The 17016-nt window shown below is 41.9% G+C and overlaps 2 protein-coding genes and 1 long non-coding RNA gene across 6 annotated transcripts; 1 reads left to right on the top strand and 2 right to left on the bottom strand.

Annotated features, from left to right (window-relative positions):
• Positions 1 to 57: 57 nt before the first annotated feature.
• Positions 58 to 1991, bottom strand: ccdc59 (coiled-coil domain containing 59). Its single transcript, XM_007564033.2, has 4 exons — positions 1818 to 1991; positions 975 to 1305; positions 555 to 663; positions 58 to 473 (listed from the first exon to the last, which is right to left on the bottom strand). Exons 1-4 carry the CDS (start codon positions 1963 to 1965, stop codon positions 309 to 311), a joined length of 753 nt encoding a protein of 250 aa, XP_007564095.1. The 5' UTR covers positions 1966 to 1991; the 3' UTR covers positions 58 to 308.
• Positions 1992 to 2332: 341 nt separating this feature from the next.
• mettl25 (methyltransferase like 25) lies at positions 2333 to 17016 on the top strand. 4 transcript variants are annotated; one of them, XM_007564032.2, is made up of 12 exons: positions 2333 to 2576; positions 3172 to 3342; positions 3455 to 3561; positions 3713 to 4273; positions 4523 to 4670; positions 8365 to 8462; positions 8849 to 8878; positions 9396 to 9469; positions 10709 to 10802; positions 11150 to 11224; positions 11801 to 11872; positions 14001 to 17016. In XM_007564032.2, the coding sequence occupies exons 1-12, from the start codon at positions 2360 to 2362 to the stop codon at positions 14106 to 14108; spliced, it is 1755 nt and encodes a 584-aa protein (XP_007564094.1). In that variant the 5' UTR covers positions 2333 to 2359; the 3' UTR covers positions 14109 to 17016. The 4 variants fall into 4 exon arrangements, 3 of the variants coding, with proteins under 3 accessions (XP_007564094.1, XP_016532836.1, XP_016532837.1); XM_016677350.1 differs by having other exon boundaries at positions 3458 to 3561; XR_001663612.1 differs by lacking the exon at positions 10709 to 10802 and having other exon boundaries at positions 14001 to 14020.
• LOC103146212 (uncharacterized) lies at positions 5334 to 8358 on the bottom strand. The gene is made up of 2 exons (XR_477095.2): positions 7143 to 8358; positions 5334 to 5918 (listed from the first exon to the last, which is right to left on the bottom strand). It is a non-coding gene; the product is annotated as an uncharacterized LOC103146212 (long non-coding RNA).

Genomic DNA, 17016 nt, shown 5'->3' on the forward strand with positions numbered 1-17016 from the left:
GGGAAAAAACAAATAATGATTTTGTGTTAGTTTGAAGATAAAAAAAAATAAAGAAGTGCTTTTTTTTTCTTTTATTTTATACAAGAAACAAAATTTAAAAAGGAAAAAAAAAAAACATCTCCACACCACAGTGCCATCTGGTGGTTTGACAGTCCTTCTACACAAATGTTACAAAATAACCTGAAACGAGATGTAAATTTTCCTCAGTTACAGTTGAGAATTTGTCATTTCAGACAAACAGAGGGTAAAATCACAGCCTTCCTTCAGGTTTTAAATGATGGTCAGTTAAATCAGTTCAAGCAGAGGAGTCATTTATCGGCTCCTTGGATCTTCTGAAGTAAATATTCCATTTGAACGTTCAAGTTCGGCTGTCCTTTCTTAGTCTTCTGACTCAGCAGGCGGAACGTCTCAACTTTCTTCTGCTTGTACCTGTGGATGGCTTCTTCTCTCTGCTGCTTGTTCTTCAGGTACGCCTGTTAAACAAGAAATCGAATGAAAGTCACAAAAGGTCAGCGAATTCATCCAGCATTAAACAAGCAAGGCAAATGCGTCACCTCTTTCTTTAGTCTCCGTTTTTCTTGAATGTTCTCAAATTCCTCCTTCGTCTTCTGGTAGGATGTCTTCCTTTGAATTTTCCTTCGCATGCGGTTGCTTATTGGAAAGCTAAAAAGAGATATAAACGTGATTAACATCTTGTTCAGAAATCAAGAAGCACCTATTCTATGTAATGTAGGCAAAAAAATTAACGTGATCTCTTTTTTTTCCATCACACCAAGTGGAAAATCTTAAGTTCATGCCAACCCCACATACAGTAAACCAAAATTAAACAAGAAACATTTCACATTTATACAAATAAATGATGCCATTTATATGACAAATGCACTACATCCAAACTCCTTGAAAACACAGAAACATAAACTGCTGATTGTCAACCCCTGGTATGGGATTTGTGTTTCGACGGATCAAATTGTCACCTTTCTTGCTCCGATGTTGTTGGCTCAGGATTCCCAGAAGCGGAATCCGTCAGCTCAGATCCTCCAGTTAAGTCTGTACCAGGAACATCAGCGTTATTTTCAGTTCCGTCCTTCATCTGCCCCCTCATCCTTAGCTTGCTCCTGTTCACTCTGTTTTCCCAAGCCTGTTTCCTCAGTTGCTCAGCCTCCGCCAGGTACAGATGCTTGAGGTGTTCTGGGTACTCCTCCTTGTACGCCACATTGGCCTTGGGGTTCTTCTTACGCTCCCTTCTCAGCAGTTTGTTGTACTCGTGTCTGATTTTCTCCTTTTTCTTAAAAGCAAACCCTTGACCTGATGGTGGGGAGAGGGAGAAAAATCAGCAAGTTTTAATGCTTATCCTGAATTTCTTTAGGAGAGGTGTCAGAATAGTTTTAAAGTTTGGAACAGAAATCGGGGATATCCAATGTCTATGTTAAAACAAACACACATCTAAAAGCTACGAACACACCACCTAGAGAACCTGAATTTGAAACTGGTCTATATAAATGAATAGTCATGTGTTAGAATGGCCCAGTAAAAGTTTAAATTTAACCCAACTGACAATATGTAGGCGTGTAATTGAACCTCAGTTTCATCAATATTCAAAAGAAATAAAAAATACATTCATGGATATACACTGAAGTTTTTTGATTGGAACGTAACCAAGTATGGGGAATGAATTGAATACCTTACCAAGACATTGTCATTATACACGTTTATATCTTATTTTACGAATTAGTCCAGATCTACATTACCCAATAACGGTTAGCTAATAAATTAAGTAACATAGCGTGGTGAAAAAATAATAAACTAGACACACATACCTTCTTTAATGCTGCCTTCAAAAGTTTTGTTGTGCGGTATCCACTTCTTTTTCTTGTTTACCCCACCTGACGCTTTTCCTTCTTTCCTAAAATTGCCATCTTTGATTTGAGCTTTGTCGTTTTTCCTTTTCTGGTTCGTCGGCGCCATTTGAAAATCAAATTATCACGAAAAACCGGACGTTTATAACTCTTTCATGCTACTTTAGCTAGTTATTCTCAAGCCGCACGCTGTTTTCCTGCTGACGCTGCGTGATGACGTAGTTCAACCAGGCAGGAATAATCGATTACGGATAGATTACGTTCTTCACAAATACTACTGTTGTTAATTACGAGATAATTGCCATTTAAATGTTAATGAAATATTTTTCTACGCTATACCAACCCAAAAAATGTAAGCTTTTATATCAGGAAAATATAAAGAACAAAAGCTTGAAAAAAGAGCTTTATGTCATCGACTACTGTTTTTGACTACCAACGACTTGTCGTTTGGAGAAGGAAACAGTACACATGCTTTTGAGGTTCTCTTTAAATCGCTTTTCAAAATGAAATCCTCCTGTAGGAGCCTTACAGAAATTCACCGGTGGATAGATGAAGTAAAGCGCTTCCTGTCGGTGACTCTCGCCATCGCTAATGCTCACACAGTCGAGTTTTACACACACGACGTGTGGAAGCGGTTCATTGCTGTGACGCCGCAAGAGGTCCTGGCAGCAGTCAGTTCCGGTAGCGAACAGGAGGGGGAGCCAGAACACAAACAAAAGGGTAAATACAGACAAGACGTCAGAGAAACTGTGCATAAGTATCTTTTTCTCACTTTGTTACGTTAAAAAAAACGTATTTTATATGATAGCGCATAAATGTTAAAGAAATTAATTTTTACAAATAAAAACCTTGACATTCGTTTTTCTTTCCACATATTTAAGTCTGAACATTTGGACTTTTGAACTGTTCTGAACTCCTTACTTCTTCCACAGAAGATGTATTTGAGTTTACAACTAACACCCATTAATTTTGACACATTCTCTCACCTGGACTGTGAGTCTCTTTAGCTCTTCCAGTTATCATGACCGTCTCTTACTGGTCACTGCACAATAGGTCAACTGGAAAGGAGCTGAAGATTCTCCTTCGTTTTCAGCAACAGATAAGCAGATAAATAAACTTTCAGAGGAGCTATTATGCATAAAGGTTTCATTTTTTTTGACAATATTAGGACGTGTTTTATAATTATAAACAAAATTAGCAAGCAAAATCAATAATTCCTAATTGGCTGCAACCTTAATTGACATTATCATAGCCGCTCTAGCTGGGAATTATTTATTCAAACTTAGTATGACTTTGTGTTTTTCCTTTACAACAGAGCATTCCAGGACCACATTTGGGTTTTGCATTCATTCAAACCGGCTGGTCGACATCCATGAGCTGCTAGTGGCGGCCAAGGCCCAATCCCTGCCTGGCCTGGGAGTGTGTGTGAGCAGGGATGAGCTGCTGCAGAGCCTGAGAGGCAGCGAGTCGGAGTGTGCAGAAATCGGTAGGGCTTTATCCTAATGATTCAAAACCAGCAGACGACGATTGTCCACGAACGTTCAGCTCAGATGTTGAAGCTTTTTTTTTTTTTTTTTTACCTGGATTTCTCTTTGTAGCAGATAAACTGGAGCCAGACGAGTTTATGAACTCAAAGAAATCCCACGAAGTCCAGTGCATGTCTAAGGTGGTGGCTTGTTTGGCCCAGCATTGTGGAGTCAAACAGGTAGAGTAATGCAAGTTTATTCATGTAATCATTTGAAATAAAAAGCGAAATATACCTGACTTTATTTTTTTTTTTTTATTGAAATTGACTTTTGAATGATTGTAAAGAAAGAAAATGTAAAGAATAAACAAAAAAACTTATTGAATTCCAGGTGATAGACGTGGGGTCGGGGAAGGGCTACCTGAGCTCCTTCCTGTCGCTGCAGTACGGCCTCCAGGTGTTCGGCATCGACTCCTCCAGCATTAACACGCATGGTGCTCAGGAGAGGAACAGGAAGCTCAAGAAGTTCTCACGAGCGTACCAGAAACACTCGAAAGCAGCACGGACCCAAGCGGAGGCCCAGTCCTCGCCTCAAACGGAGACGGTGGAAAGGAAACCTGGGCCGAATCGGGACAGGGACGCTTTGGCGGGAAGTGGCTCTCAGCAGGATGTGGGGGCGTCGGTCGACGCTCCGGCTGCAGAAACTCAGTCGGCGCTCGGCCCAGAAGCAGGGGAGCTCTTTCTGAGCGCTCTGTCGGCGGACGTGATTCAGCCGCCGTCCCCCAGAGTTCCTCCAAGTCAGCTCAGCGCGGAGGAGAGGGAGAGGAGGAAGAGAGAGAACCTGGAGAAGAAAGCTCGGAGCAGAGGAGAGGGCGCCGACGGCGTGTTTTCGCCACTCACGTCTTACGTCACGTCAGAAACTGAGCTGCGGGATCTCATCACTGAGCTGGAGGTGAGGAGACAAAAAAAAAAGAAAACATTCTGAGAATGCATTTATTGTGTGTAAGGCAGAGGAAACCTTATGGGTTAGTAGCAAACTTGACTCCCACAGCAGCGGGATTTAATTAAATTAAATTACACCTGCTGGAGTGGAGAGCGAGTCAGTGGCGTGACTGCCAGTGTCATCGTCAATAAATTCTACCATCGATCCTCACCCGTCCTCCTCTGCCTCATCCTCTGCGTGCTTTCCACCAAACTCCAGGAAGCCGTCATGGTCGGCCTGCACACGTGTGGCGACTTGGCTGCGAGCACGCTGAGGATGTTTGTGGCGAAGCCGGAGCTGTCGGCCGTCTGCGGCGTGGGCTGCTGCTATCACCTGCTGTCTGAGGAGTTTAACCCGAACGGACAGGGTAACCACACACACACACACACACACAAATCTCAAGGAACGCCTGGGGCCAATCAGCGCCTTGATACCCTAAATAAAGCAACAAAATGGGAATAAAACACAGAAGAAATGTTCAATTCAAATAGAACATGAAAATATGTTGTCAGTTTTACATTAACAATATAAAAAAAATCAAATCACAGCCTTTCCTCAATAAAAAAAAAAATAAAACTGAATTTCAGGCAGTTCAAGGTCACACTTGACAGCAACGCTCTTCGGTGTTGATGGTGTTACTGACAGTAGAAGACTCGGGTTTTGTAAGTTTTAGTGTTAATTTGGTGCAACAAATTAAAGATGGAAGAAGCACAGACATGTGAGAGGCTGTAAGAAAACACCGTTGTCAATTTTCATTGAAGCTGCCGGAGATCAAGAGAGAGCAAGACTTTTAGCAGAGAACGGGAAAACAGAACAGAGCACAACGAGTTTTGCTTGTTTTAACCTTTTGAGGTATTAACTTCTGCTTTTTGTCAGTGAAGAACATGCTAAACGTGTAAATCTCTGGGGTAATGGTGCATTCTCTCTAAGGAAGACACACAGACAGCTGTCCTAGCAATACTAACTGCACCAACTGTGCTGGTGATGATGGCTAATGCATTATGCTAGTTTAAAATGCTAGCTTTTGTGCTTTTTTTTTTTTTTTTAATTATGCTAAATTCTTCTGAAAAGAAAACCTGATTAGAACGGTTTTGCTTTTGTATCTGGACATTTTGTCGCATTTCGCCGCGGCGTTTCGTTTCAGGGCTCCTGCACTCTCTGATATTATCACTCTGAACTATCGCCTTCCTTCATTTCCCACAAGCCACATAAACATTTCAGTGTGGCTTTTGTGGGAAATAAGTCAAATATTCCACCGAGAGTGAAGCGACTGAGCCAAGTTCCTAATCTGCAGGGTCACGTTGAGCACCGGCTGCTGAAAGTTCGGCATTTCAAAACCTTTGTACTTGTAGAGGAAACCGAGTCAAAGGAAAACCGTTCTGCAGCTTCCGCGTGTGAAGGAATTTGTTGTTACTCGTCTTTTGCGCTCTGGATTGAACTCGTCTCGCTGCTTCTAATTTGTGAGCCCGATATCTGCCGGGTTTTGTATATTCCTCCAGTTTCCAGTTTATTCGGTGTGAAATTGTCTTCATGTGCCCTCCTGCTGTTGCAGCACCTCGCCCGACATCTTCTCATCAAGTGCTTGATTTTCCACGCCAACATCGTCAGAGCTCGTCTGAAACAGCAGAAACCAGGAGCAGAAAGGGATACCATGTCAGCCAATTAAAAACAATCCTTTCCACGCTTTGCCACGTCTTTTTTAACCGAGGCCTTCGCCCACTCTTGCAGCGTGGGCTGCAGGCCAGCTCCCATGGTGGCCCACCCTTTCTTAAGAAGGATGTAGAAAGCTGAAACACTTCATCGCACAGGGTTATGTGTTTATTTAGGCTGCCGGTTTGGAATTCATGCAATTCCGTTTAAACGACACTCTCCATGGAGACTACCTCATGTGGGATCAGTATAGCATTTCGCAAAAGCAACACCACCTGCTCGCACAGGATAACAGACATTTACCTTCTTTTATTGCTTTTGCGCCAATTAAGCATAACATTATGAACATTCGGATTATTCTGTGTCGGTCTCACTTTATGCTTCCATAGCAGCTCTGACTGAAGTTAGCAGCTGGTCCTCGTTTTGGAAGCTGCCAGGTGGGAGCTCCGTGTTTCGTACTTATTTGTCCAGCAGAGGAGTCTGCAGCAGCGTTCACAACCTCAAGAGTCAGTTTTACTCTCAGGCCAGTCAAATAAAACTCAGTTAGAGCCGCAAATGTCACACGTCCTTTTGAAAAAAAAAAATAAATAAAGGGCACCTTATAATTTTAGATAAATATTTGCTATAGATTTTTTTTTTCCATTTTTAAAGAAGCACAGTTTTCTGTCTATTTTTCAGATTTAAAATACAGATTAAAATAAAATTTAGTAAGAGGATGGATTTTTTTTTTCTCTCGGGGATGGAAAATATTATGTAAAAATAAAAAAATGCACAGATTCTAACCTAATGACCTATCGTTTTTATGTGGAAATTCAATGCAAATATTGCAAAAACTATACTCGAAAACTGTTAAAAAGAAACTGCATTTTTTAATATATAATTTTAAAAAATACTAGCTGGTTCTTTTTTAATTTGTGGCCAAAGCTATTAAGAACCACTGTGGAAGATCCAAAGAGCCACTTGTGGCCCCAGAGCTTCATGTTGCAGACCCCTGGAACAGTACATACCACAGATGTTTGGTCGGATTGAGATACGATTAATTTTGTACCAAACCAATGTCTCAGACTTATACTTCTTCTCAAATTATTCCTTAACGATTTTTGCCATTTTCCAAGAAGGGTTGGCACACTGTAGGCTAGTCTAACCGGACAAGTTGCTATGTTGATGGTCAAAACCTAAGGTCTCTTACTTGTGGGAGGGATTACATGCTTCCGTTGTACTTGCAGCTATGAATAGTCCATCATGGTATCCAAGGAATAAAAAAAAAAGCAAAGAACAGAGTGGTGTTATTATTTCCAGCAAGTCAGCTCCTAGACTTTCCTGGCTAATGGCTAACCAGGCTCCACCGCATTCCGCGTGGTCTCACTTGCTCGGCTGGTCCGCCTCTAAAGCAGTTGGTTTTGCCACGACAAGCTGTCACAACAAGGTTTTTCTTATCTCCACGTAAACCAAACGAGAAAAAAAATAAATAAATAAAATTTGCGAACCTGGAGCCAAAAATAAAACGCTCGGTATCCGTTTTGCTACAACCTCCAACAGTCGGACGGACGGGGAGGGGGAGCAGAGGGCTTCTCCTTTCCATTTGTTTCTAAGCTTCTGTGTCAGCAGGTCATACGCTGGGCTGGAGGTTGGGGGAGTTAACCGTGGCTGCTGATGTGATTGTGTGTCCGGAACAGTTTAACCTGACCGCAGCCGCACATGAAAGCAGCGTGCTATTAGTACCTCCTTACGCCGCATCCTCCTGCATGCACCGTTCCTCGCCCTCAGTCACTGACCCCTTTTAGAAATGACATGAGAAGGATGTCGGGCCGTCAGATAGCAACACCCGCTACCCTCCCGTTTGAAATACGCACGTATGTGAAGGCTCTCGAAACTCCCTTGCTCGGAAATATGTGGTTCATAACGCTAAAAATAAATATAATAATAATTAAAAAAAACTTCTACAACCTCACAAACACAGTAGGTTCTTTTTCCACATATGAAGTTTCCCTCAAACTGCTTAATTCTTGTTAGGCTCACGCGTGTCATTATTGTGAATTCTGTGTGTTTTTTTTAATGCAGATTTGAAATGTTTTCTCTTTTAGGCTAGGCACCTCAGACTATGTATGTGTTTTTTTTTAATGAAGTTTAAAAGCAGAGCAGATTTGAAAAAGTTTGCCATGTCTGCTGAAAAATCAATTTACAATTTAGAATTGAGCGATTTACTGCAACAATAAATCGCAATAATATACATCGTCGTTTTTGATTGCAGTGCAAGTGAAAAGGACTCTTTAGGGCTGCTTGATGTAACGCAAATATGCACAGATGCAAGCTGTAATTTAAACGAGGAATCACATCAGTGGAACAACATTTCAGAGCCCAAATGCTCAGTCAGCAAACTCTTGAGTTTATCTCCGTCTCTTCCCCGTCAGAGGAACCGTTGCAGACTGCGTGTGGTTTCCCCCTGAGTCAGTACCTCCGCGATCAGTCCTGCTTCTGCGGCAGGAACGCCAGGATGTCAGCATGCTTGGTGAGTGCGATGACACAGAGAAATGTGTGCCGTCAGGCACGTCTTTGTTAGCAGAACCCTCAAAGCTGACGGCGAAGAGCGGCGACGAGCCAAGACCGTTTTCATCACCCGCAGATGAAGCTGATACTTTTTTAATTATTATGTTTTGGGGCTGCGGGTGAAGGTCTGAAGTCTATGGGCTGGTGAAAGTGGGGGGGGGACTCGGTTCTTGTGGTCGGGGAGGGGAATGGGCCGTCATCAGCATATTAACTTAGAGGTGGTCATAAGGTTTCAGTTCAGCACTGCTTTGTTTTCCCCCTTGTGTCTAGAGAAAAAAAAGGTTTCCCCCCTACCAGAACACACTTCGTTATAACAATCCTTTTTTTTTTTTTCCTTCTACAAAACAGGCACTGGAGCGAGTCTCACTTGGCCAGGGTGTAAGTAGTAAAGCATTCCCTACTTATCACTCTCAACATGTTAAACTAAAAGTCACCGTCACACAAGAGTGGAAACAACCGTTGCGGATCCATCACTACGTTTAGCTAAACAAATCCATCAGCTCATTTCAAACCACAAACACGCACAATTAATAACCTCCCAGGCTGCTCTCTATCATTGCCGTAGATCTGCATGCATTTAAACAATCAGTCCATTAATGCTGCTGCTGTTGTTTTAAGTCGCTGATTGACTTTGGTGTATTTATTCAAAACATGGAGCGAAGAGGCTGCGGGCCAACTCCCGACACATGATACCCGCTGCCATTAATATGGAATGTTTATAAATATTAATGCAATCACAGAAAGATTGATTATTACCCGCTGGAGCCGAGGCACGAATCCAAAAAGCAGGCTTGATTGCCTGCTTGTGTTGCATTAAGTTTCGGGGAAGTGTCAGAAATATTCACCCACCGTTTGGAGCGATGTTACAGTAAACCGCTTTATCCTTTTGCTTCAGATCCAGATGGAGTCTTTGTTCTACCGTGCAGTGCTTCACGTAATTCTGAGGGACCACTACAGCTCCTACAAAAGGTAACGCAGAGCAATTTAGGACATTTCGTGTGACCGGCGGTCATGGCAACAGTGAAAACTGTGAGCGGGACGCAGAGCAGAGCAGAGCAGGCGTCGAGCTTTCAAAGCGGACCCGAAAGGTTTGCTTTTACTGCGCTGAACCAAAAAGGAAAACTTTTTGTTTCTGGTTTGTTTGAGTTCAAATGAACCGAGACTTGCAAACAAAAGCCACATGTAGTCAGTTACGGAGCGCGCCATGAATTATACCAGACCGTGGAGTTGAAAACAGCCCTGTTGAAACAAAGATTAGCTTGGAAGCGTCGACGGTCGTCTGTTACGTTGTTAAAATTATAAACAGCTTCAATGACATAGAAATGTGAGGAATTATGGGCTGTTTAGCTTTGATCTAAATGCTCATCATGTCACTACTTTAAGGTATTAGCCAGATATGATCTCCCTCGTGTTTGCAGTACCACAACAGACTATTATCATTCCAGCCTTCAAAACTTTGAAGAATTTTATCAGTATAAGCAAGTTGAGCTAAAAATAATAGAGCCCAGTACCTCTAAACGTTAATTCTACTTCTTCGTTTTGTTAGTAGGTCCAGCACAGTCATTCAATAAGCACATACAGAATTTAGTAAAAAAGAAGTTCAGGTGTTTCGAGCCTCGTGCTCAGTACTTAGAGCTGTGAATGTGTGCAGATATGGCATTTTGCCACTTCCTGTTTGGAAATGTTTGCTTTGGATATATGCTTTAAGCCAATTACAGATTATGGATTAGGTCTTAATTTCGACACATACGGTTCAAATTAAACCTAATTATTGGAGCATATTGCAAGGTTTCCAAAAGTAAAAATAAAAGTCGGGTATTTTTATGCCTTTAAAAGGCTCCCATTTTCAGTTTATGTGAAAATGCGGCTTCCCGCCGCAAGATTTCATCCGGGAACAATTGAGGGAAATGCAGCTGACCTCAGTTCAGTCCTTATCAAGTGTTTGTGCTGCAGACAAGATCAAATATTCCTAAAAGACACCGAGCCCTTCCTGCCCTCTGAACCTCAGTTTAACGACAGCCATTAGCACCGAATATCCATTACTCCCCCTCCCACGCTAGACAGAAGCTATTCATCATTGTTAAGCCCTTTGGTAGGGCTTGATTTCCGAAGTGTGATTTAAGGCGAAACTGGCGACACATTGAAGGAGTGACAGGTTGGTTTGTTCGAGCGTGCCAGAACTGAGAAATGGTGTGTTTACTTCCACAGCGAGAAGCGGGTCGGGAATGTTTATTCCAAAGCAAAATCATTTGTGGACTACGTTCGGCGAGCTCTGCACCGATTGGAGCTGGATGACTCAAAGGTCAGACGCACGATTACTACAGCCATCTAACAACGCTTAACCCGAAACAAACTCCCGGAAAACAGAGCAAACATCCATTTCACGTTGAGATTTGAGATTTATATCTATATATTGGAGCCGAGGTATTATTTCAGCAAGCTGTAACAATGGTTCGTAAGGCTGGCGAGCGAAAAAATCTGGTCGCCCCAGAATAGCAAGACGTATTTTTATCTGTTTCTCACAAGTACTTAAAATCTTAAACAACTTAAAAGCCTCACTCACTATCTTCTCCCAAAACCTTCTTTTAAAAAGAAAATTATTTTAGCTACATGTTCCACACCCTCATTGTTAGACTTCTTCCTCTGCAGCTTTGTGACAGTGACATTCAGAGCTACCATGACGCGTACGAAGCACGGATGGACGAGATGCACGCCTTTAACATGGTAAGCAGACGACACCCGAGGTTTCGACAGAGATTCGTATTAAAAAAAACAAAAAAACAAAAAAAAAAGGGCTGAGAGTTTGGAAATGTGATGCCGTGAAACGTATAGAGCTCGGACAAGAAGCCTGCAAACCGTTCACAGCTCGTATGGCATCCAGGGGGTTTATTTCTGTCGTGAACGCGGTTCCATTTCCACCACAAAAAATTCAGGGAATTCGGTGTAAAGTATTTTAATTCCTGCAAATTGTGAATAAATTATAGATCTGTGGGGAATTACGTGACTAAAATTGAACTGAGGAGGAAAACCAGCCCTGGTTTTGTTTTTCCCCCGAGGCTGCTAATTATGGTGTCAGCCACAATACAAATTTACTTTCCGGACATAAAACACTAATTTTTTTCCTTTTTTCGGGGTGATTGCACACTAGCAACAGGATGGGAACAAGTCACGGAGCTGTTTTATGTCAAATGTCAGAACAAGACATGAGCTAAAGGGAGTGACTCACAGGAACATTTAAACCGCGTCAAAAAGCTCCTTTCAGTAACCGTAGCTTCACTCCACACGTCTTCCTCTCTGCAGTTGAAGGTGACCCTTGCTCCGTGCATCGAGGGTCTGATTCTGCTGGATCGTCTTTGCTACCTGAAAGAACAGGTAATGGGTAATGTATCTGTCTCTTTTAGGTTACGTAAAACAGCAGTTGTTTCAAATATCTGGCCGCGAGTCTTTTTTTTTATTACAACGGATGAGTTTTGATTTACTCTTATTGGCAGAATTACCAAACAATATAAGAGGCTTTCGCATAAACTAATCAGTTTCATCAGTTTCAGCATGTTGCCCAAGTTTTGAAGCAGTAACCCAAGACTACCAGACTTACACCAACACCAACCCTTCGTTCTCCAGGTCAGACGGTCATGAGGCTTGGGCGTGACTAGTTAAATTAAACTCCATTTTCTATGCACAATGAAGAAATGTAGATACTTACAGTTAACTGTTGAAATAACAAGGGAGAAAGTCCAAATAGTCTTTTTACTCATGAGAAATGAATGATTCCAAAAATGCATTTCATAGCTACTCTGTATGTTTCTCTGGTATTCAAGAAAATTCGTTGCAATCCCTGGAAAAGTCATATAAAAACCCCGACAAATAGTAATAAGACAACCTAAAATGATGATATTACCATTAATTTGAATACATCTAAAGTGGAAAAATATCCTAGGGTTAGATTCCCCCCCCCCCCAATTACTGTAGTAATTTAGACAAAATGAATCTAACTTAAGCATTTAAAATGCCTACTGTTTTTAATCCGATTGCCTAGAGACATTTAATTTGCATTTCATGACTTCCTATTTTTTACTTGACATAAAACGTCCTTCTCTCTTAGCCACTTGAACTGCACAAGTAAGATAAAATAAATGATTTCTGGAAAGTATGTAGCTGTGCATCGATTCCTTCACTGTTATGATGTGACTGCAGTGAAAGATTAATACATCTCAGGGCTTTTGCATTGTGCCAGAAATGTGAAGGGTTCTGCAATTTCAGTTTGGGAGTTTGATTCAGCTTTGATGTTGCACATGAAATCAGCATCAACGTTGCAGAGCCAAGGACACCCAACACTCGTGTAGATCGGTAACAGATCTGCATTGTGAAGTGCTTCATTGGGGATCTTTGGAAATAAATAAAAAAGAACAAACAATCCAACAAATTAGATGAAAAATAGAGCAACAAACGCAGCTGATTTGATTGCGCAAGCAGTGCTCCAGCTCTGATTTGCTTTCATTACGTTTCAGCTGGACTCATCATTTGTGATTGGCTCTTACAGCCCGTTGATTGGGATTTGAAATACGCCTCCCCAATGATTAAAGCGAGCATGCGGAGATGTCAGCCGAAATCAGGACCGCCGACATTAATATAGGTGTCAGCCAAATTGAACGCAGCCTGCAGTTGCGCAGTCTTCTGCTTCCGCGGCCAAACACAACAAGCTAATCTTTGCTCCGAGTCGTCGTGAGGCGATGCAAAGTCTCCGAAAAGCTTTGAAGTGGTGAATACATGCGGTTAATGTGTCAGATGGACTTCCTCATTAGGGTCATGTAATCAAACTACGTAACATCAACATCGCCGGTCTGGGCTGAAGGCTGTCCCTCGAGGACGAAAACAATGATGACAGAAGAACAGTAATGTAATCCATGTGGTGATGAGTTCGGAATCACGCGAGGCCAAGCTTACACAACCCAACACTGACAGATTGAGGTATTTAGTACATTTTCTGTTGCATTAGTTGTAGACACGACAAACGCAGGCAGTGTTCTTCCACACAAACAGGAGTTCCCTCGAAACCGATTTTTGGAGTGTTCTCTAAGATAAAAGACCACACAGAACAGAAATTTTACTTGATTTTCCTTTACAAAAATAAATAAAATCTGCAATTTTCTACAAACCACGAATGGGGCACAACGAGCAAGCGGACGAAGGTGTTCTGTTGAAAAGAGACCAATTTTTTCTTTTTTTTTTGGCAAATCTCAGAGTGTGTTGGAAAACTAACACTGAACCACCCTGAACACCCAGCACCAACGGTCTGCGTCTCCGGTCCTCGAGAGCCGATGTCCTGGAACGTTTGGATGCGTTCCTGCTCTTACACTTGAATCAAAAGACCGAATTACCTCTTTGGCAAGTTTATCAAAGTCCTGGTCAAGAACCATCCGTTCGACGCTTCATGACCAGGACTCATGGTTTATACTTTAGCCAGGCATTTTTTGAAATGTGTGTTTCTCGTGTCCTGTAGGAGGATGTGTCCTTCTCTGCATTGGTTCAGCTGTTCGACCCCCTGCTGTCTCCAAGATGCTACGCCGTCGTCGGACTTAAAAGTCATTCTACGAAGCTAAGAAGCTGAGACACTTATACACAAGCACCTGGAGATGATACACTTAGATTGTATTTACATACGACTGTCGGCATATTTGTCTTGAAAACAACTATTGAAGTGCATTATGACCTCAACTTTAATTAGATGCTTTGATTTTCTGATGGGCCACATAAATGAAACATTTGCAGTTCTCCATTACTTGGAAATACTCAGAAAACTTGGAAGATCTGTGAGGCCTGTGTGATTCGAATGATGCATTTTGCAGCCTTTTGTCACTGGACTCTTAAGAAAACTTGTTTTTAAGGACCCTTCAGGGAATTGGGGGTATTTTGGGATTTGAGTGAACTTTGGGCACATCTGGAAAACGCATTTCTAGTTAAGGTTGAGAAATAAGTTGAGCGAGGCAGAATGCGACTTATTCTCTTCTTTCCTATTGGTTTTATAATAGGTGCGACTTGTACATCTTTGAGCCATTGGAATCATTTTGTTGAGATTGTATGTGGTATGCCAACTCATATTAGCACACCATAGTGAAGTAAAAGGAAAATATTTCATGTTTTTTTTATACTAATAAAAATTATGAAAATGTAATAATTTAGATGTTGTATTTCATACTAGACTCCACTTGTGTGTAGCTTAATTTCGACATAAATGCAGCTGTGCTGTGGAGGACTCAGATGTTTGCCGAGGGAACAAAGCAAACGTGTGAAAGAAGGACCTTCAATCAGATGAGACCAAAATGATATTCTCTCAACAAAATATTGTGGCGGCAGCATTATGCTTCGGGGATTCTTTTCTGCTAAGGGAAAATTGAAGCAGATCAAATCTGATTGGGAGACGTATTGGGAAAACTAAAGGGTGGTTGTGAAAAGAAACCTTCGCGGAGGATAAAGGCTCGAATGGAACGGCTTAGATCGAAGCATATTCGTGTGTTTTAAAAGTCTAGTCAAACCCTGAGACTAAATCTAATTAATATTTTCCATAGACCTGAAAGTGTATGCTTCTATATGCTCTTCACTTAATCTGAATCAAATCAATTTTTTTTTATCCAGAAAGCATTAATTCTTACAAAAATAAGAAAAAGTGGAGATCCTGAACTAATGAAGCCTGAAACTGTTCGATCTGCTAGATTCAGATTGATATTAACCATTTCCTCCTTTCGCACACCTCAGCTGCCGGCACATCTGCAGCCCATTCACAGGGTTCTACGCCCCACAGCCTTTTTCAAAAAATTTTTTATTTTTATCCCAGTTAAGACGGATCGTGGAGCTCTGGGATGTGTCCGGGCCGAGTTCGGGAGCTCCGACAGCCTGCCGCAGCGGACAGACTAGAATGAAAGCAAGTCACAGATGTGAACGTGGCTTGTGTTTTTTTTATTTTGGGAAAGGGGTCGGGGGGAGTCCAACACCGCTTGGGGTTTTGTTTTCGCTGACTGAGTCACATCCTGTCAAACCTGCCTTGATGGTCACACGCATGTTCGTGCAACACTCATCCAGCCTCTTTCAAATGTCCACGCCGGGGGAAAAAAGAAAAACAAAACGCTGCACACCAATCTGCTGCCAGTGTACAATGGGGCGGGTAGGTAAACTCCAATTTCCTGGCATCGCACTTAGCAGATGGCAGGAAAAGGCTCTCAGGATGTGGTGAACGCTGTGAGACACAAATAGTCCGAATGAAGAAGGCCGTACCAACCTACAAGGACTTTTCCCTGCCAGGTAGGAATTGGAGGAAGCGGAAGGGAAGCGAGGGGAGTCCGTCTTACGTATTGGCTTTTGGCTTTGATGAGACTTTCTCACAGAGCTGCTTGAATCCAGGTCTCTGTAATCCTCTCTGATTTGCAAATTCATCTCCAAAAATCCCTAAAGCCCAGGGGCTTCGTACGTAAAGCTTTATCTGATTTTGTTAGAGTCTAATTAGAGTTTGGAATTGGAAGGGAAAATAATGGGATTTATCATCTCAACACTGCCAAAAAAAAAATCAAGGTGGAAAAAGTTGTAGAAGAAGGATACAGGATGCTTTGTATGAATATTTGAAGAGCCATCTCCATTTGAAATATATCTCCTCTCAACCCAGATTCCTTCCAGGAAGTGTGTTCGTCATGTCCTCTTTTATGTGTGACTTTTTTCTTCTTTTTTTAGGGAGAAGTGTGGTAGCAGGCTCCCATCAGAAAGAACGGGGCACCATCTGCCTGTTCTTTCACTGGCACATTGTCTTCGCTGCTTGTTCAAATGTCTGCAGTCCCAATCAGCTTGTTGCAGATTTAAATAACCATTATCTGTCATTTTTATCTAACAGATTACTCTAAATGTTTGGGGTGGGGGAATAGGGGGGGGGTTCCCAATCTTTCCACAATTTTGATTTGCCATACCACACATGCCAGTGTCATTTATTTGGGGATTTATGTCATGAACAAAAACAAAGTGGATTAAACTTCCATTTTTTTTTCACCAAAATATTGGCCCAAACCATTTGGGCCAATACCTCTGGCTGCATTTTGAACCTCCTCTTCCAGAACTGTTCGCCTCGTATTTAACTACATCCAACTTTTCATCAGTTCTAAGCTTCCCTGGTCCTGCGCAAACTTTTAAATGAAATTACTTCTCGCCACATCTCTATAAACACCAGATCTGTGGAGGGCAAGATTAATAGTTGTTGTGTTTCAGCTACTTTACTGATCGATACTCCCCCTTGTTCAGCCAGCAGAACGGACATCTGCTCAGGTTGAATACAAAACGCATCCTTGCAAGTTTTTTTTTCTTCCTTTTCTGTCTGTTTTCCTGTCTTGAAGAAATAAGTCATGTTAGATCGATCTAAAACGTCTTGTGATAGAAAACGGGCACTTCAAAGGCAAATGTGACTGGAAAGCAAATTCGAGTAACGTATTTGAAACTCGCCTTGTGAGTTCACGTTAAAAAAAAAAAGTGTAAAATGAAGG

The sequence above is a fragment of the Poecilia formosa genome, unplaced genomic scaffold, assembly GCF_000485575.1.
Source record: "Poecilia formosa unplaced genomic scaffold, Poecilia_formosa-5.1.2 Scaffold154, whole genome shotgun sequence".
NCBI lineage: Eukaryota > Metazoa > Chordata > Actinopteri > Cyprinodontiformes > Poeciliidae > Poecilia > Poecilia formosa.